Here is a 21,487-nt window from a genome sequence, read left to right as displayed (position 1 = left end):
GTATTTTTAATTTAAAATTTAAATTAAAAAAATACTAATTTTCTCTCCCATGATTTCCATTGTTTGTATCTTTCTCTCACTTAAAATGACATAACTTTTATGTTCTTTTAAAGGACACAACTTGTGTCCTTTTAGTAACTTACACAAAGTTTGACCGGTAAGACTTTGTGTAAATCTGAAAAGCTATTTTTTTCACTTTACACGTCAGCGATGTGACTGCAGAGAGAGAAAAAAAGTAACTTTTCAGATTTACACAAAGTCTTACCGGTTAGACTTTATGTAAATCACCTAAAAGGACATAAGCTTGTATCCTTTATAAAGATACTTCTTTTTCCTATATATATATATATGTATATATATATATAGGTAAAATCATTTCTGCAGCCGCTTTATGTACAACAACGACAGGTGTATGATTATGATTCCTCACATTTAATACTTTCATCTTTTGTATGGTTATGATTCCCCGCATTTAATGTTTTTAAGTATATATATGGTAAGTATCTAATTGCTACACGTACAGTAGCTGCAGAAATATAAATTCCATACATATATATATGGGATAGGATCAACTTACACCGGTGTAAGAGTTAGAAGTCTTACACTCAATCTTGACCACTGATCCACTTGTATCCAATGGCTCACATTACTAAAAAATTTGAGCCCTTAGATATAAGTAGGATAAACGGACAAGATTGAGAGTGTAACTTACACTGGTGTAAAATAATCTTAACCCTATATATATATATATATGTTTGTGTGGTACATTTTTATAATAACAATGAGTATATATGATATTTTGAAAACACATGGGATAGTACAATTTTGTAATCCGAATGGGTCTAATGGACAAATTTAAAAGGTCAAGTGATAAATCATGCAACCACAAGGATGGAAATAAATTTATTACAAATTTTACAGCTCAGCCAAAGTGATTAATGTTTTTTTTTGTCATTTCTCAATCCAATTATGATACAATGAAGAGGGAATTATTAAAGAAGTTTAAAAGCCACTTCTGATAAGTGCTCATAGTGCAGCACGGATGAGAGGCATACCCAAGCAAAGGAACCAATCATGTATAAGCTTTAAATAATTCAGGGTTTTGTTAAATAAGACATAAAACGTAAAAAATTATTAAACAGAAACTATAAGTATTTAATATTTGATAGAATTTAAAAAGTTAATATTTATATTAAAAATGATGCAATACACGGAATTACAAAATAAAATAAATACTACATTAAAAAATATAATAAAACTTATTATAGTTAAAATAAACATTGGTCATATTTTTTATTGAAATAAAACATTACTTGCATTTCAACAAATTTAACAATCAATTACTCTCCAACTTAATTCTGCACGTTCATCAACTCCTATATAATAAAACAGAGCCATAACTAAACAACCAAATTAATTACTTTTAAACACAATTTTTCATTGCTTACCCAAAAAAAAAATTCATAGAATATAATATTCAAATTCATTATTTATTATAAAAAAATTATTTATTTATTTTTAAAATTTAAATGAGATTAGACATTATGTCTAAACTAATTAGTAAATAATACACTTATATACATATATATATATATATATATATATATATAAAATATTTCTGCAGTCACTTTAGATAAGTTTACAGCTACCCATTTATAACTATGTTCTCCAGAGAGAACATAGTTATAACATTAAAATTGCTTTTTTTCCTCTCTCCACGTCAGCAGACAAGTTCTGAAAAGTAAATGAGGAGAGAGAAAAAAAAAAACTTTTAAGGTTATAACTATGTTCTCCCGGGAAAAATAATTATAAATGGTAGCTGTAAATAAATTTATCTAAAGTGGCTGCAAAAATGTATACCTATATATATATATATATATATATATATATATATATATATATATATTAAATTATAACATACTCTCAAAAGAGTGACTTAGTTTTTTAATTTACTTTTTGTTTCACATATGTGATTCTTAATTTCTCTTCGTTTAAATTTTAATTTTTTAAGTTGGCTGTGGATATACTCTTTATAATTTAACTTTTATTATCTTAAATACTTGTATTTTATATTTTATTTAAATTTAAAAACACTCGCACGAGATATTTAAAATTCTAGTACAATGTATAAAATAATTGTTATGCTACAAAAAAGTCTTACTTGCTTTATATAATAGTATTAAATATAATATTATTACTATATAAAGCAATGGTTTTACTTATCGTCTTATATGTCATCTCTTCCTTCTAGACTAAACTATTTTGATAAACTTCTTTTCACATGATAATTATAGACAAAAACAATCCTTTAAGATTCTTGAAGTATAACAAGGATACGTATAAGTTAAACAACCATTAACTGTTAATTTTTTGAAATGTGAGTTTTTCTTGGCTAACGATGCATTTAATAAAATATTACAAATTTTTCATTTGATTTATTTTGGAACTCCGTACATCACACGAGTATTATTGTAGTAAAAGTCAGTCTGGTAGATAGAGATACTTCGTAACAAAAAATAAAAAATAAATAAGTTACCAAACTTGAAAATTGAAACAATCTATTCATAAAAGGAAGGACTGGCTGAAGCTATCTGGGCTTACAACCAACAAAAATAGGCAAAAAGTTGGGCCTTTTTTTTTTTTTTTATAGGTTTTACAGCTCAGTCCTCAAGCATAGAATAAGTTGAGCCCAAAAACGCCCATGTGCGTATGGATATATTCATGTTAAAAAGGAAACGAAGAAAAACTCACAGTGATTATTTGATAATATGTTGACATTACAATTAGTAAATAAAATAACTAGTTGTTAGCAAAAAAAAAAAACTAATTAAGTTTCTTCAATAAATGACACCACACCACTATCTACTTCTTTAACGTAATACATTTTCCGGCTTTGGCTCCATTGTAATCAATTGCGAACACCTCGCACCACGGTACACAGAATCAAGAAAAGATAATTATTTAATTTAATTATGTTAAAGGGCCCAGTACTTTTTCGTCCATATCTGATACTAGTGCTATAAGATTCACGATATGATTTCATGGTGATGCTTGATTTTATCCATTTTCTTTGAAGTATATCTGATACTAGTGCTATAAGCTTTAATATTATTGGATATTTGGTTTTTCAAAGATAAGGTTTACATCTTGGAAATAATAATTTAGAAGATACGTTTCCAAATCACTTGCCCGATTTGTGGTGCTAGGTATCTTTCTCATTATTATACAACACGTTTTTTTATTTTGCTATTTTTTCCACAAATTATTTTTTATATCTATTCTTCTATGTTAAATCAGATTTTTTTTAAGAATAATAAAATATTTAATTTAGTTTTTTTTTTTAAATAAAACATGTTATTTTTAATTTTTTAAACTTTTTAAATTTATTTTTAAAATCAATCATGTATATACGTTTATAATTTCAAATATTTTTTATTTTTATTTTACTAGAATTAACTATTCATATCTATTTTTTTTATAATTTAACACTTTTTTAATTCTTTTTATTTTACTTAAATTTAAAAAGAACCATACATTATACAGAATACTTACTAATTTGATTAAAATATACTGTCATTTTTTTATACTGAAATGTTCTGTCTTTAAAATAGTTGAATATAAAGTTAAAAACCGAGTTAGCATAATCAGTATGTAGGAATGTTTAATTTGCGTGTAGAAGAGGGGTGGATGCTCTAATTTCCATTGTAGGTATTTATGGATATTGAAATTTGAAAGTACTTCGTAATTTAAAATAAAATTACAAAAGATCATAAAAAATATATGCAAATGAAGTAAACGTTAACATCATATATTAATTTAGGGTTTGAACCTAAATTATATATGGCCACCGTACCTCGAGAAAAGAGGCATATCTTATGACTCCAAAAGATTTTTTTCAAAATTTATTTTGATCAGGGTTTGAATCATTGACCAAAGCAAATCATTGGGAACTCAATTGCCAACAGAACTACCCTTGAGATTTCATATATTAATTTTGTCAAATGATTGGAAATACTCACAAGATTAAAAAAAATCAGAAATAATATATCAAACTTTTTTTTTGGTATCCTGAAATAATATATCAAACTTAATCGTACTTTGTAGTATCAATATCAATAAATAATTATGCAAATGACTATATTTTTTCATATAACTTTATTATTATAAACTCGTTTCTTACAAATTTTTGTTGTTGAATAATAAAAAATGTAATTTTATCTCCGAAAAAATAAAAAAATGTATAAAATATTTAATAAAAAATATGTATTTCAGGAATATATACATAATGGGTAATCCATTTCTTATTTTGTCCCCATATTTGTTAAACAATTATCTATCCCCTCGTATTTTTTATTTTTTTTTGGTAATCATATCCCCTCGTATTTTTACTATAACGGGGAAAATTTTCTTATGCTTCTCGTAATCATTAAAATAATGTTTTTTTAAATGATAAATTTTTTGTTTTATTTTATACATTGAATAATAAAAATTTATCATTTGATAATTTTTATTTTTATTTTAAAAAAAATGTATCACAGTATTTATTTATTATTTTTTAACAGGAAAGTAGGGAAAGTAGACCGGTATAACACTTTGTTTGTTGAAAAATAAAAAGCACAGATACTTTGTCTGAAATTTTGTAGAATTAAAAAAAATTATGACAAGTAGCATTCCATTTAATTGTAAGGGGTAACTACCAAAATGGCACAAGGTTTTACTTAGGGTCGACAAAATGAGTTTGGCTTGATGAGTTAACCTGCTTAACCCGTTAAATGAGATGAGATGGATTGAGTTTTTTAACTTATTTTTTGGCGGGCATAGACAAATCAGATAAAACACTTTACCGCCTCTAATTTATTTATTTATTTTTTTTGTAAATACCGCCTCTAATTTTACTATTGTGTTCACGGGATACGTTTTGTTAACTAATACAAGGACATGAGCTTTGTTGACTGAGTTTATGGCATCAACCCCAATATTGTAAACGTTTTGCCACGTGCTAAAAGCATGTAAATTTCGCTGACTTAGTTCATGGCACTAGTCTCAGAAGACGTGAGTCTAATTGCTGAGTCAAGTTGAACTGACCATGTTCTATCGTGTGATAAATCGTGTCCCTAAACTTAATATAATCATATTATTTCAGAAAATAATTTAAGAATTGTAAGATATATATATATAAGGAAAAAGTATTTTTATTTTAAATGACATAAAATTATATCATTTTAAATGCCAAACATCAAACCCTAAATATATATATATATATATTTATTAGGGTCAACTTATACCTGTATAAGAATAATAAGTCTTAATAAATAAGTCTTAACAGTTAATTTTCATGCATCTAACGGTTGAGATTTATTAGAAATTAATAATTAATGAATGAATGAGACTTAATAAATCTTAACCGTTAGATGCACAAAAATCAACATTAACATCAACAATACATTTATCCCAAATTAATTGTGGTGGGTGGTAGATGAACCCAAATAAAAGATACAAAAATGTTGAAAAAAATAAAAAGAAAAGTAAAAATAAAAATAAAAAAATAGAATAATATATATATATATATATATATATAAGTAAAAAAATAAAGGAAAAAGAAGAAGAGGGAGAAATGAAGGGGAAAAATACTATTAAAATTTGACGTAAGACTTATTACTTTTACAACCATGTAAGATGTTGCCGCCGGCTGCCCCTATGTATATATTTAAATTGTGTGAAATTAAGGGAAAAAACTAAAATATTGTTGTTTTAATAAAAAATTATGAAAATATAGTTGTTTGGAACCAATTTACGGATTTATTGCACTCATTCACACCTCATTTGGGCGTGACCGCTTCCGGGCGTGAATGGGTGGGCTACCATGCCTACTTTGGGTGCGACGTAGAGCCCTATCATGCTTTGGGCACGATTGACCAACTTCCTCTTTATTTAAAGGATAAAGGATTTCTCCAGTCAATGGAGATAAGTTATCTCCGGTGAGCCCAAAATGACGTCATTTTGGGATAAAAATCAAGGTATTTTTGTAATTCTAGTATATTGCATGGTTATATTAATCTTTGTCATTATAATTTTTTAATCTTATAACCCCAAAACGACGTCGTTTTGAGCTCACTGGAGATAACTTTATGTCCAGTGACTAGAGAAATATTTTTCCCTTATTTAAATACCTCTTCTCTCCACATTCTCACAACTCTTTTCCATCATAAACTCTTACTCTTTCATACCATGTCACTTGCTTATTCATACTTTGTTTTGTGTTTTGTGTTTTTTTTTATATATTTAAGAATGAGTTCACATTCTATTTATGTTCGTGTTGTTCTATATTATAATGGTAGGAAAGTGGAAGGTCGACATGGTGTAATTTTTAAATGCGAGAAAAGGCCAACACACATCAAACGCAACTCAATAGTTAGTGAATTGCATCAAAAAATAGCTCTCAAAGGTAAGTAACTTATCAATCTGGTCATGGCAAGAATATGATGCGAATCACAATACATTAGTGCGACATGAATATGGTCACCTGAATATGTCGCATGCGTGTGACATGTATGAAGCCAGCCTGCGAAAGGTACTTTGCGACAATGTTGAAAATATCGTCAGGAGCTAGTCCCCCCTGCACCCTGTCGTGTCTAGTCTTCAGTGCGCGAACCTTGTCCTTGTTCCACACTGTCTGCGAAACGTGAGCGCGTTGTGTTCGCCTCCGAAGTACTTCCCACCTATATGGTCTTGAAAGCACGTGTGCGGTGGGATCCTAAGGCTCAGGCTCGTGATCGGATGTAGGCTGAGGTGACTCGGATGATGACAAGTGAGCCATAATAATGTACTATACATATATACAAAATTACAAATTGATTATTATAATTAATTTCATTTTCAAATAACTTACATGTCCAATACGAGATTTAAAAAATATATTAAATTACATGTACATTTTTTTCCAAGAAATTATGCACCCATATATTATAATTCTCTATAATTTTCCTAAATCACTAACAATTTTCTAAGTCACAAATAAATTCTTATGTCGCTAACATATTCCTAGGACATTAACAATTTCCTAACTCACTAACATATTCGTAGGTCACTAGTATAACATATCTATTGATGTATTTAAAAAATAGAGAAACCAGATAATAAGACTTATTTGGTTAGCAGAGCTTCGCTGCGCAAAACAATCAAGAAGAATCTAGAGAGAAGTCAGAGCAAAATCTTAGAAATAAGGTAGAGAGATTGTGTGAAAGGAAAAAGTGAAATTTTTTAGGGTATTTATGTAGCATCCATTCACGCCAGGATGAGGCGTGAATGACTGGGGATTCCCGCTTGGGCTGGGTGGGAATGGTCTAGCCCAATTTGGACGTGAACGAGTGTAATAGATCCGTAAATTAGTTCAAAATAATTATATTTGAGTAATTTTTTTTATTAAAACAACAATATTTTAATTTTTTTCCCGTGAAATTGATTGTTAATGTTAGTATTATGAAACCCGGCCCGACCGGTTCGAGTCAAGCATCAGACCTTATCAAAATCGGCCAAAACCGATGACCGGGTCGGATCATGCATTTTTATATATATAAAAAAAACAAAAATCAAAATTGTTTCATCTTGTCAGAAAAAAATGTAGAACTCATTTTAATTTTTTTTATAATTTTATTTGCTAGTAGTATACTCTTTTACAATGATCTCAACTTTCAATATTGAAGCAATTTGCAGAACAACAAATTAAGAGAATTTGAAATATGTCATTTCAATGTAGATGAATTTAAAAAATATTAATTCACATCATATAGCCTTTTGAATGTTACTAAAAGGTATGCTTATAGAGATTCTGAGTTGCAATTTAAATTGACATAGTAATAATGTGTATTTTTATTTATCAAAAAAATATTTCTGCAGTTAATGTAGATAAGTTATCTACATTTACTTTCAAAACGATGTCGTTTTGAGATTGAAAGATTAGAAAATTATAATTATAAAGACTATAATAACCCTGAAATAAATTAAAATTACTAAAATACTATGATTTTCATACCAAAATGACGTCGTATTGAATAATTTTTAAACTTATTTAACGAACCTTATTCAACTCATTTTAAATATGAAAAATATAATTAAATTTATATATTTATTTTTATATATATTTGGATCAACTGATCCGAGTAATAACTCGCTGATCTGACGAATGACCTAATACTCCTAAATCGATAGCAAGGGTGAGTTTAATAACATTGGTTAGTGTTGAAGAGAGGAGGGGAGAGGAAGGCAATGTGGTGAAGGAATGAATTGCTGTAAGCCTGAAATGATTCCGACCTGAGGCGAGGAGTTTGATTTAATGTCACGTGACTTGCCACGTGGGAAACCTCAACATTTGGGACTCGTAGTAGCTTCCCCGGTGTTTTTATTTTGGTTGGACAGGACAGCACAGCAGCAGACTAAGTCATAAAGTCATAAACATAAACATAAACATAAGAGCGTCATCAATCAATGGGTTGCTTCCACTCCAAAACCCCACTTCTTCAATCTCTTCACGACCCACCCTCTCCTCACAAACCCGATCCAGGTTCTCTTTCTCTCCATTCTCCACCTTTTATTATTATTATTATTATACATATCATATTACTCACCAACGTCCTTACCTTTTTTTTATTATTATTATTATTATTATTATTATTTGTTTGATTAAGGTAATGGGGATGATGTTGATGAAGTATGCCAAGTTCCAGTGTTCAAAGAGTACGCTCTGAATGAACTTCGAAGGGCAACCAATGAGTTCAGCACACATTACATTGTCTCCGAGAGTGGTGACAAAGCTCCCAATGTCGTCTACAGAGGCAAACTCGACAACAATCGCTTAGTTGCTGTTAAGCGCTTCTCCAAACTCTCTTGGCCTGATGCTCAACAGTTTCTGGTGAGAGACAATGGAAAATTCACTGCTTTTTCTTTTTTTCTCTTTAGGTTTGTTTTTGAATTAATAGTTTTGATTGGTTAGGCAGAGGCAGCTGGAGTTGGGAAAGTGAGGCACAAGAGACTTGTAAATCTAATTGGTTCTTGTGCTGAGGGAGATGAACGCCTCTTGGTTGCTGACTACATGCCAAATGATACTCTCTCCAAACACCTTTTTCATTGTACTCCTTTTTAGTCAATACTAATACTCTCTCCTCTTTTTTCTGTTTCTTCTCCAGTCATTAATTATAACTCCTTACTTCTACTTTTGAGTTTTGACCATAGTTTTTCTTTTGTTCGAGGAGGCTTGGGGATCATTTAATAAGCAAGATATGCTAGCTTGATCTTTCTGATATAAATGTTGCCTTTTCAATTTATTTTAGCTGTTGTTCCATTTTTACGTTTTACAATTTAATGCTTTAAGGCTATGTTTGGTTGGAGTGAAATGGGCACTTAAAAAATGAGAATCGCGGAAAGACAATGTGTTTGGACACTATAAAGTCTAGATACATTGCCATTTTTCACATGCTCATATTCATCCAACCAAGCATGACCTAAGTGAACAATTTCATTTCTTGTACTAGCTTGGCTTTATATGCGGGTAACTCTATTCATATCTCGTTTAGTTGTTCTGTTAGTTGCCATCTACATTACACATAAATCTTAGAAAGCCCTTGGGCACTGTGCTGAATGCTCATCTAAATTGATATATAAGAAAATGCTCCATGCTCTCTGGAATAACCTGACATTCACCAAATATTGCAAGTAGTTTTCACCACGAATATCTTACGGCAGGGCTGTATAAATATAAATGACCGAGTGGAAATTTGTAAGAGGATATAAGGTGACTGAAATTACTAGCACCCTATAAAGTGTCCTTTCTCATACTATATTTTGGGAAAGCTTTTTCTTTGCTTGTTCTAGTCATAACTTTATTGATTGAAAAGAGAAGAGAGGAGAAATATAAACAAAGAGCAAGCATTTAATGAGTAATAAGGAAGCAATATCATCTCCTTTTTTATCTTGTTGATGAGATTTTGATAATTCGTCGCATAACTTTTGATCTTTATGTGAATTTTTATATATCATTCAATGTTTTTTGTACTTGCTGACTTTGTGATTCTTTGTCCTAGGGGACAAGCAGCCATTACCATGGGAAATGCGTCTTAGAATTGCATACCATGTTGCACAGGCACTAGATCATTGTAGCGTGGAAAACAGGAAAATATATCATGATTTGAATGCATACAGGATTCTTTTTGATGAGGTGTGATGTGTGAATCTATCATTATGAACTCAGTCGTTTGTTTGGTATATTATGTTACCATACTTAGTGTTTGTCATGAAATACAATCTGCGCAAATGCATTTTTTCTATCTAGTTATCTCTATCCTGTATTTTTTCTTTAGTTCTGCTCTTGGTTGTTTGAACTTGATACTCTCACTGTCATTTTCCCCTCCAGATCCTAGGGGATCTCTAATTGCCATTTTAGACATAAACTTGCATATACAGGATATGAACATTATTCATTCGTCAGGAAATATCTAAATTACTCCTCTGAAACTGACTTGTTACTAATTTGTTCTCTAATGTCAGGATGGTGATCCCCATTTGTCAAGTTTTGGGCTTATGAAAAATAGTCGAGATGGAAAAAGCTATAGTACTAACTTAGCTTATACTCCACCTGAGTTTTTGCGAACGGGTATAATACTTGCCAGCACTCTCTCTTCAGTAGTATCACTCAATACTATTAATGACAACATATATAGTACTTAACAACATTTGCAGGCAGGGTTATCCCAGAGAGTGTGATCTACAGTTATGGAACCATTCTTCTGGATCTTTTGAGTGGCAAGCATATTCCTCCAAGCCATGTATGTTGCCATTCTTACAAATTCCCTTGAAGATGTTAATGTGTTGAGTAACAAGAATTTTTCCTTTATTCTGGGCTAGGTGTTGTATATTTACCTTACATTTTCTGGATTTATTCAGATTTCAATTGAATCATATAATTTATCAAGAGCATGTAAGTATCACTGTTTTTGATAAATTACACCAAACACATATCTGTAAAAAGTTTATTATCTCTTTAGACCTCCCTGTGTGAGAAGTAAAATTGTTTTCTGGTTCAATATCACATAGCATAAGAAAACTGAATGATCCTGACTATTATTATCTGTAATATGTTGACAACTCAACTTTATATACAGAGCCTATTCATGCTGTGTTGTTAAAATCACATGATATTGAATATGCTATATCAGGTATGAAAGTTGTTAACAAAATTGAATTTTGTTATTCAGGCTCTGGATCTGATAAGAGGGAAAAATTCATTGTTCTTGATGGACTCATCCCTCGAAGGGCAATACGCAAGTGATGACGCTACAAAGTTGGTTGAGCTTGCTTCAAAATGTCTTCAGTTTGAGGCTAGAGAACGGCCTGATATTAAGTTTTTGCTTACTGCAGTTGCTCCTCTTCAGCATCAGAAAGAGGTTTTTAGCTTTGATTTTGCTCTCAATTTTGACCATCTGTCTTTTTTCTCTTCGTTTTAATTGTATTCAATTTCATCTTCTGATTTTGCCAACTCTTTCTTCTTTAGTCTTCGTTCCTCCTGTTAAATTTCCCTCTCTTTTTCCAGGTATCATCTCATGTCTTGATGGGCCTTACAAAAACTACAGCAGTACTGCCAACTATGCTTTCTCCTCTTGGAAAGGCTTGTGCAAGGATGGATCTTACTGCTGTGCATGATATATTGTTAAAAACAGGTTATAAAGATGAAGAAGGTGCAGAAAATGAGGTATGTCGAATCACCACATTTTTACCTTCAAATTTACGGGTCTAACTTGTTACTTCTGACAAGCAATATTCTCATTGGGGTATGTGATTATGATAATCATCAAGGTTGGTGCATTTTGTTAAGTGTGATGCATATATATTTCATTCATTTAAGTTGTTCTTTTTTGTGTCTTTGGTCGAGTCATTGCCAATATATAGCCTGAAAGTTATAGCTGAGTTTTTAGCTTGCCTTTGGTTGAGTCATTGCCAATATATAGCCTGAAAGTTATAGCTGAGTTTTTAGCTTGCCTTTGGTTGAGGCATTCCTTTTTGCTTTCCTTTATTTCACTTTCTTCCTTCTTTCTTTGTCTTCTCTTATTAATCTATTTTTTTTCTTCTTTTCTTTCTTTTTATCTCTCTATTTCTATAAAAAAATTCTTTCTTATGTATCTTTATTTTCACTTTATTTTGTTTTATTCTTCTTCTGAATTGATTATTGCTATGTTTTCATTTCTAATGGTATTTATAGTTCTTTTAATTTTATGTTTATCCTTTTTTTTTCTTTTCTTTCGTACTTTCCATTTGGGCTCATCTACCACCGACTCTAACTAGTTTGGGATAAATGTGATGTTGATGTTGAATGTTGCATGACTTTGTTAATGTTAGAGAATAGTATAAACCATTAAAAAGGCCCTCACTCAATGGCTTAAGCTTTTGGATTGAATTAGTTCTTTACTTAGTATCAAAGCCTCGGTGTCACGGGTTCAATCCTCACCGCCTCCCATTTAATTAATAATTAATTAAGTCTTGTGGAGTTTATTAGCACAGGTAGGTGGGTTTGTGCATTGTCCACTCTTTAAACCCAATAGGCTTTCGTGTGAGGGGGCGTGTTAGAAAAATATAAATCATTAATGTAACCTCACACAACAGCTTAAGCTTTTGGATTGAATTGGTTCTTATGATGGTATCAGAGTTGGAGTGACCAAGTGGTTATGAGTTCGATCCTCACCGCCCCCCATTCGAATAAATATTGTGGAGTTTTTTAGCACAGGTAGGCTGCGCTTGATGCATTATCTAACCGTCAAGCCCAACGAGCTCTCGTGTGAAGGGGCGTGTTAGAGAATAGTATAAACCATTAAAAAGGCCGTCACCCAACAACTTAAGTTTTTGGGTTGAATTGGTTCTTTATAAGGTATCAGAGCCTCGATGTCACGGGTTCAATTCTCACCGCCTCCTATTTAATTAATAATTAATTAAGTCTTTTGGAGTTTATTAGCATAGGTAGGTAAGTCTACGCATTTTCCACCTTTCAAGCCGAGTGGGTTTCGTGTGAGGACGCGTGTTAGAGAAATATAAAACCATTAATGTAACCTCACCCAACAACTTAAGCTTCTGAGTTGAATCAATTGATTCTTTACATGGTATCAGAGCCTCGGTGTCACGGGTTCGATCCTCACTGCCCCCATTTAATTAATAATTATCGTGTGAGGGGGTGTGTTAGAAATATATAAAACCATTAATGTAGCCTCAAGCACCAAGTCGCTTCGTGTTTGCTTCTTCGCATTTGCTTGTCGGAACAGCACCGCGGGCCCTGTTGCAGCAAGCTCTCTGTTCGTCTCCTCCGTCTGCCTCTGTTGCGTCGCGCCATCACTCAATAGCCTTCCATCCACACCACCGAACCCCCCCCCCCCCCCCCAATTTAGTTAATAAATTGTTGGGATATTCAATTGTGATGAGTCCCATATTGGTAGGTAATGTGCTAAGTGAAGTGGATATAAGTGGCAGGACCCATGAACTCAATGCCTTAAGATTTTGGGTTAAGATATGGTGTCGGACCCACTTGATATGGTGGTGTGGCTTTAGCCCATTGGTGGTGGTCCTCCGCCACCGGCTCCTCTGGAACTCGCCTGACAGTGGTATCAGAGCCGTGTTAGGCTCGAGTTAGCCTGATGATTGGCTAGAGGTGGGTTGAGTACTTTGGCCCTGGGTACTCAGTTGAGGGAGAGCATACTAATGGTGGGTCTCACACTCTTAAGGGGGAGATCGTTGGGGTATCCAAGTGTTATGAGTCCCACATTGGTTAGTAATGGGCTAAGTGAAGTGGATATAAGTGGGAGGACCCATGAACCCACTGACATAAGGTTTTGGGTTAAGATGTGGTGTCGGACCCACTTGATATGGTCGTGTAGCCTTAGCCTATTGGTGGTGGTCTTCCGCCACATGCTCCTCCGGAACCCGCCTGACAGCATGCTGCATTGGATTTGCATTAATAGATAGCGTACTGTTTCTGCAGTACATGATGTTGAATTGTTTCTTACTTCTGATGCCCTATCAAAACTGTACAATGTAGATCTGACTTTTTAAGTTCTGGTTGTTTTGCCAACATTTTTGTGCTTGCTCTTGTCTATTCACTAAGAATTTAATTGCAGCTTTCATTCCAAGAGTGGACACAACAAGTGCAAGATATCTTGAACACAAAAAAGTTTGGGGATATTGCATTTAGAGACAAGGATTTCAAAAATGCAATTGAGTACTATTCAAAGGTAGATAGACTTTTTCACTTTTTGGTATTTGGCTGATTGAGTGTCTGAATGTCGATAGAATATTTTTTTTTTTTTTTTTGGTACATAGTCGATAGAATATTTTAAACGAAGATTCATTGGGGGCTCTTGTGTAGTTCTCTTTCCATGCTCGGCCTCTGTTTGGATTGCAGTACAATATTTGTTCTATCAAGTTTTATAATATAAGTATGATCCTTGAAGAAGAACGTTGCATTTCTTATCCCATTAAATCAAAGAAACGAGTCTGTTCACCAGAAAAATCCTGTTATCAAAGCCTGCTGTCAAATATGTATACTTTTTGTTTTAAGAATTTGTTCTGTAAATTTTAGTCTAATGACTGATGATTATGACTATAATTTCTAAAGTTGAACATAGTATGAATGTCTCTTATTTCTTAACTCTATACAGTTGGTGGCTATGATGTCTGTTCCATCGGCTACTGTCTATGCAAGGAGAGCTTTCTCGTACTTGATCAATGATCAAGCAGAACTTGCTTTAAGGGATGCCATGCAGGCTCAAGTTTGCATACCTGATTGGCCAACTGCATTCTACTTGCAGGCTCTTGCTCTCTCGAAGCTGGGAATGGAAACTGATGCACAAGACATGCTTAATGATGGTGCAGCCTTTGAAGCAAAGAGGCCTATCAGCTGGCGTGGTTAAACTCTAATTTGCGGTTCTTTGCTCACTAAACTAGAGAGAGTGGCATCAGAAAACTTGCTATTTTGCTAGAATAGGTACTTGCTAGAATAGGAATATGTAGGGTGCTAGTTTAGGGGGCAAGAAAAGTGTTCTGGTTCAAAATGTTCCCGAGGAATATTACGGTATAGAATTTCTCTTACGGATGAGTCATGTAGAATGAAATTTCTCCATTTTAAATAGGTTCATTTGTCATGTTTGCAGTTAAAGTGTGCGAATCCTTTCTTTGTTCTCAAGGATTTTAAAGTTCATTTTTTTTTCCCAATGAGGCCCACGGGGTAAACTAGTTGCAGGTCCATAACTCTTTTGTGCTAGAGAACTTCAGGTCCATATATGAATTTAATTCCTTGAGTTCAATCCCTCGTACATACCAAAGAATAAAAAGTCTTGATAAGTAAATGACAAATTTTTTATTGGTTTGCATAATATGGGTTGTACCAAATAAATATATTAGTCATTTTATCATTATATTTGGTTTTTGTCACTTTAAATTCTGATTTGATAATAAAAAATATTGTTGACTTCCTTTGTCAGTAAAATTTATGCCCAAAATTTCTCACGGCAATTTATTCGGCTTAAAAAGTGAAATTAATTGCTTTTGCTTTGGGGACAGAATCGATTGTAGATTGTAGCCTCTCAAAAAAAAGAAGAAGCATACTCCCAAAATGAATTTTATTCTATTTTATTTTTACCTCTTATGTATCTTTATTTTTATTTTATTTTATTTTTTCTTTTAATTGTTTATTGTTGTTTTTAATGGATAATGTTATATATATTTTTAAAATTCTATTTTTATCTTCTTTTTCTTCAATCTTTTTATACTTTTTATTTTGGTTCATTTGTAATTGGCCCTAACTAATTTGAAAAAATGTGTTATTGATGTTTATATTGATACTCTCAAAATGAACTCCGAAATGACATAAACTTTCTATATAAATAATTCTGGACTCATGAATTTAGTTATCCAAATATACACTCAGGTAATTTTAGGAATGTAAAGGTGATTAGTGAAACATAATTTTGGGCGGATATAAATTTTATCACCAACTATCAATCACTTATACTTCAAAAATCCTGACGTCTCGACACTCTAACACGGAGATTCAAAAAAAGGTTTAAAAGTTACAATTTTAGTTTCAATTATTAGATTCATTGGATTACGATTATCATTTTATTAAGTTTAATATAAATATTTGAATTATCTTATGTTTTTTTTACAAAATTAATGGATTTTATAAATTTAACTTAATTTTTTTTGTTAAATTATCGAGTATTAAAATAATATATATTACATAAATTAAAAATAATATTTAATATGAAAATATGTCCTAACAAATTAAAATCTATTAAAATTAAGTTTTAGTAATAATACGTAGTTCCGCATAATTATATGGGTCGTTGGATTGAAAGTAAAATACTATTAAATTAAATTTTGACGGCTACAAAATTATTCAGGGTATATTAAAAATTGTGGTTGAGGATTAGGTTGAAGGGCAAGACGCATTCCTAAATCTCGAGCTCAAAAAAGGTACCATGGCCATGTCTCGACCCGAAAATTTTGTTGTATGTTTTTCGTTTTCAATTTCATCACATGTTCTGTGCCGATATTTTTGTTTCATAACGGAGTTCAGAGGGAAAAAATCGTGTTGTTATTTGAAGCTTTCTTATTCGTTTTCTTGTGTCAAACAATTTCCCCACATGTTGTCGGAGTTTTTCTCGTTTCCTTTATCTGATTCAGCATATTATTCCTTTTGCTATTAAGGACCAAATATTCGGGTTCCTTCAACGTTTTTTTTTTTTTTCTTTCGGGAAATTGATCACCGAGTTCAAAAAATCAATTGCATGACAGTGAAAAATCGATTGCAATGTTTACCGATCAAATGAAATCAAAGCAATTAGGTTGCGGTGCACTTAGGTTTTAAGAAAATTAAAATAATAATGATTATAATTTCATGGTTTTTTAAATAACCTTGATGAAATCAGCCGAACCACACTAATTTGAGCACTAACAAATAATTGTAAAGATTCAAAGCAGCTGATGGTGCTTGCTTTGCTGCTTATGTTTTTTTAATATCATGTTTTGACCTACATGAATGGAGCCATGTTATTTACCATTAGAGAGTCACACTTGGTCGTCAAGATATTGATACTTGTTGCTAACTCTAGAAGAAGAAAAAAAAATTTATACTTGCAACTGTGGTAAACATGTATACGAAGTTTAAGAAGTCATGATTATTATCGTTTATGTTCTTTTGCTTTTTACACATTTAGTTGTACACTGAAACAAAATGTGATTTTGTGGGAGTGATGGAGATTTGATTGTAGAACAGCTGAAGGCTTAGGGTTTTCTAGGGTGAAACTCGTGTAGAGAACAGGTGGATTGAAGGGAGGTAATAGGAGATGGTTTTATGGTTAGATTGGTGACTGATTGGGTGCTGGGAATAGTAACTGTGCGATAGGTGTTTCAGTTTCATGTTTATGAATTCTAGGGTAGTTTGCAGGAAGAATCAAAACGGGTTTTGATTGAGTGAATATTTAGTGACATTTACCAAAAGAAATCAGATCTAGGTAGGCGTAGAAGATCAAGGACAAACATTAAACCGAGAAGAAGAAGAAAATAAACCAAGACTGCACACCTAGTGTTCCTTATGCACCCACCCAGGGTTTGATTGTGTTAAACAATTCCTTTGCTGTCCCTTCTGGCTGAATTATGAGTTATAATTCCTTTACCTTTGTAATTCGCTCCAATTGAATAATAGGACTTTGAATGCTAACTGAGTGCGTTGAAAGGAAATAATCGGACATAATTCGCTCCAATTCCTTTACCTTTATAATTCCTTCAGCCTCGTAGATGCTGTCTCTCCCCAACTTGAGACCCAAATTTCTTAGTTGTTGGATGTAGCGTCCGGCCGCTTGCAAGATCAATGATTGTCCCACAAACTAACACGAGACATTTCAGCATGCTTTGTCCTCACTCACACACTTCCTGGGAAGTTCCCATGAGGTCACTCATCCCAAAATTGTTTCAAGTTAAGCACGCTTAACTATGAAGTTCTTTCGTTTCAGGATACTAAAAAATAGATGCATCTTGTTAGTATAGGTAGTACCAATTAATTCTTATAAGCTATCCCCAACTCACAGTCCTATACCTGCATAGTCTCTGGAATCCCTCTCTTTCAGATATTGATTCGATTCATTCATATATTCTCCAACTGCAAGATTTGGTATGAGTCGCTCATTGTCCATGCCTCTTTTGTACCGGCGATTACTCCCTGCCCTTACCAGCCCTTAGGAGGTTACATTGGATATTCCAAGTACTCCAAATCAAGGACCACTTGAATTGAATGCTCTAAAAACCCATACTTCCCTGATGCAAGAATAATCTCTCTGTATCTCTTGTTCTATCTTCAACACCTTTCTATCGCACTTTAGCTGAACCAATAGGCTTGATCTGGGCACATCTCACACTCTGATAATCAGTCTTGTCAAACAACTCAACATGCTCTATGGAAGTTAGCCAATCAGAGAAAATTGAATAATCAAGTTTCCATTCAGAATCTGGAACACCCGTCTTCACCATCTCAGTAATGACCCCAGCTGTAACACAGGATTCATATGGATCTTGGGACAATTTTTCTCTAAGCCATTCAATTAAAGAGCGCCATGGCTCTTCTTGGCACTACCCAACCATTATTTCTTTTCTCCTTTGAACTTTCTCACCATGATTTGCTTCTTTGATTAGTGTCATTGACTTGATTTTCATTATTGGTGGTTTTGTTTTCTGCTGCCTATATGCCTTGTTATATTACTGTTAAATGTGTTGGGCTGATCATACTAGTGGAATATCCCCACACTGCTACACGCCTACACCTCTTTTCTGAATGCTGGATTTACAATATGTTATTGTACTAATTTTTCCTGTGGTTCTTCTGGAAATATTTTAAGGTAAGGTAGATATGGAAGTGGCCATATGCCATTCAACATTTTCTAGTACTTTTCAATTTTTTTTTTTTTTTGGTGTGGTCTTAATGTCATTCAAAATCATGCTTCAGTTCTTATTTTAATGATGCAGTGGTTTGTTAACTTGACGATTTTCCTTTACTGTATGAATGCATTTTATACTTATTTAAGATATGATTGATGTATGCATTTTATACTTATTTAAGATATGATTGATGTTTGAGTTATATATATATATATATATATATATATATATAACATCTTACAACTTCTTTTTCCTTATAACATCTTGATCATTTCGGTTATCGTTAAATCAAAATCAAATCAAATCCACATAAACAAAATGACATCAACTAAAAGCCATTGATTTGGTTTTGATCTAATTATAATAAAATGGTTATAAAGAAAAAGATATTGTAAGTATAACCTGTCTCTATATATCTATATATGCATATATATGAACTGGGGTTCTCCAGCAATGCATACAAATAGACATTTAAAAAAGGATTGATGATGATACTGATAGTAATTGGGTGGGAAGAAGTGAAACACATGCTATTATGTATCTGTATTGGAAATATTCAAATTAATTTTGGGTTTGACTTGTAGGAAACAACAGAAAGTTATATGGATAGCAAATCACCAAGCAAGAAGGCATCTAAGGAGGTGGCACGTGAGTTGCTAATTGCTATCTCTAACTCTTTACCAGATAAGATTCTGGATTCAAATCTTGTGCCTGAAAGCAAGAAAGCAGATGAGTTTGCAATAGCAAACGGTGATTGGGATGACAAGTTTAGGTCTGAACTGATTTCAATTTCATATGCTGAATCTCCCGATGTCAAATTCTGATCAATTACAATGGGAGTCTAGACTCTATAAGTGTTAATAATATATGTGGCACTCTTGGCCTGGCCTTTGTTGTGGTTGAATTTCCGCTGCGCTAATGTTATGACTTCCCTGGTTAAACTGGATCAGCTATCCTGCAACTACATGTAAGATACTTTTACTCGTCGTATGTTTGGTTTATATGTTGTAAAAATGACAAACAGTTTTATCTCTGTTTTATGTTCGTTCATGGAAAGTTCAAAATGGAGAATCTTATTATTCTCATGTGTTAAAATAATACTAAAATCTTGTGTTCATTGTACAATTGAGAGGTTTCAAAAAGTTCTGCTAGTGAGGGTTGGCTTAACTAGAATTAGAAGGATATAATAGCATTGATAAATAGTTTTTGAATTCAAATTCTGCCGGTGGTCCCTCATTAATAGGTTATTTTGAAGTATTACTAGAAGTCTTAAGACTTGTTTGCTTTGTGGTATATTTTGATCTTGCAACAAATCAATCTATTCTGTATATTTCTAAAGAGCTTTCAAGTTATGAATAGCATGACTGGGTCTGTGCTATTCACGCGTTGTTAATTCAGTCGCCAGGACTACGCACGGAGTATAGTCTATGGTGAAAATTAAATTTTCAAATATTCTCAATATTTGATTTTAAATACTAAATAATATTTTCAATTAAATTCAACGGTGTGCATGCTTCGCAGTTTACATGTTATTATATATTTTAATTAGACTGAATGTAGTATTATCAGAATACGTAATAACATGAGGAATGCAGGTTTCTGAATATAACAAATGTGGAATTTACATCAGGTTTGATCTTTCCCTTCATTACGGGACAAAAATAAAGAATAAATTGCAAAATATTTGAGTTTAGTTTGCACAAATTTATTGTGCAAGTTGTTATCTCCAATTTTATTAAATTCAGACCGGTCATTGACTCTGTGTCAGAATAGGAAATCAATGGGTCATTAATTGAACTGGTTAAATTAAATTTATGTAAAAATATATAATAATTGGGGTAAGATTCTTTGACACTTATGTCAAATAAAAAGTTTGACATCTCATCTGAGGGCTGTTAGATCTAGGTAAATCAACGGTGTCATATGCTTATAAATTAAAGTCCTCTCATATGAAGTGTCAAATGATCGTATATCATAATAAATATATAAATATAAGTAATTTGACCACCAAAGTAACATGGGTTAGTGGTTAACATTTCAGTTTCCTTTCCTTGGATGCTAGGTAGTCGAATATTTTGTCATACTTTTCAATAATTGATTGAACGAGAAATTTGGTATCAGATTAGCACTAGTTGAACCCGATTAATGGTCGGTTCACTGGTTAAAGACTGAATTACATATATGATTGGTTAATTGACTGAATCAGATCAGTTAGTAGTCCGGTTCTTGATTCAACCAACCTTGTGAAGCAATCTCCACACCATTTCTAATTGGAAATTTTTATTAAGAATGTGCATTATGATTAAGGGAATAAAGTGTTACTTTAGAAAATTTTGTCTAATGTCCATCGAAAAATGTCGTTTTGGGATTGAAAGATTAAAAAATTATAATGATATAAAGACTATTATAACCTTAGAATAAATTAAAATTACAAACACATAATGATTTCTGCCTCAAAATGACGTTGTTTCGATGAACATTAGACAATTTTTTTTAAAATAACATTAGAAAAAACAAACCCAATAAT

The 21,487-nt window shown here is 32.3% G+C and overlaps 2 protein-coding genes across 4 annotated transcripts; both read left to right on the top strand.

Moving 5' to 3' along the window:
* The first annotated feature begins 8,441 nt into the window (after nucleotides 1-8,441).
* LOC133290952 (serine/threonine-protein kinase BSK2) lies at nucleotides 8,442-15,263 on the top strand. 3 transcript variants are annotated; one of them, XM_061489113.1, is made up of 10 exons: nucleotides 8,442-8,560; nucleotides 8,685-8,908; nucleotides 8,990-9,125; nucleotides 10,077-10,210; nucleotides 10,540-10,645; nucleotides 10,732-10,817; nucleotides 11,247-11,435; nucleotides 11,582-11,740; nucleotides 14,148-14,261; nucleotides 14,838-15,263. In XM_061489113.1, the coding sequence occupies exons 1-10, from the start codon at nucleotides 8,485-8,487 to the stop codon at nucleotides 14,937-14,939; spliced, it is 1,326 nt and encodes a 441-aa protein (XP_061345097.1). In that variant the 5' UTR covers nucleotides 8,442-8,484; the 3' UTR covers nucleotides 14,940-15,263. The 3 variants fall into 3 exon arrangements, with proteins under 3 accessions (XP_061345097.1, XP_061345096.1, XP_061345098.1); XM_061489112.1 differs by having other exon boundaries at nucleotides 14,688-15,263; XM_061489114.1 differs by lacking the exon at nucleotides 8,442-8,560 and having other exon boundaries at nucleotides 8,811-8,908; nucleotides 8,994-9,125; nucleotides 14,688-15,263.
* Nucleotides 15,264-16,493: 1,230 nt separating this feature from the next.
* Nucleotides 16,494-20,131, top strand: LOC133290953 (uncharacterized). Its single transcript, XM_061489116.1, has 2 exons — nucleotides 16,494-16,538; nucleotides 19,545-20,131. Exons 1-2 carry the CDS (start codon nucleotides 16,509-16,511, stop codon nucleotides 19,782-19,784), a joined length of 270 nt encoding a protein of 89 aa, XP_061345100.1. The 5' UTR covers nucleotides 16,494-16,508; the 3' UTR covers nucleotides 19,785-20,131.
* The last annotated feature ends 1,356 nt before the right edge of the window (nucleotides 20,132-21,487 follow it).

The sequence above is a fragment of the Gastrolobium bilobum genome, unplaced genomic scaffold (assembly GCF_033153095.1).
Source record: "Gastrolobium bilobum isolate Gb01-03AN ecotype WA unplaced genomic scaffold, APGP_CSIRO_Gbil_v1 utg23076, whole genome shotgun sequence".
Taxonomy (NCBI): Eukaryota; Viridiplantae; Streptophyta; class Magnoliopsida; order Fabales; family Fabaceae; genus Gastrolobium; species Gastrolobium bilobum.
The sequence above is the reverse complement of the archived record's forward strand: the minus strand, read 5'-3'. Positions and strand labels throughout refer to the sequence as shown.

What these genes read in the sequence shown, in the direction of transcription:
- LOC133290952 (XM_061489112.1), top strand. Translation starts at nt 8,485, where the DNA reads ATGGGTTGCTTCCACTCCAAAACCCCACTTCTTCAATCTCTTCACGAC. An exon ending in CTGATGCTCAACAGTTTCTG is followed by an intron (nt 8,909 to 8,989) that starts GTGAGAGACAAT and finishes TTGATTGGTTAG; the next exon opens with GCAGAGGCAGCTGGAGTTGG. An exon ending in ACAGGATTCTTTTTGATGAG is followed by an intron (nt 10,211 to 10,539) that starts GTGTGATGTGTG and finishes CTCTAATGTCAG; the next exon opens with GATGGTGATCCCCATTTGTC.
- LOC133290953 (XM_061489116.1), top strand. Translation starts at nt 16,509, where the DNA reads ATGGCCATGTCTCGACCCGAAAATTTTGTT. An exon ending in CTCGACCCGAAAATTTTGTT is followed by an intron (nt 16,539 to 19,544) that starts GTATGTTTTTCG and finishes TTTGACTTGTAG; the next exon opens with GAAACAACAGAAAGTTATAT.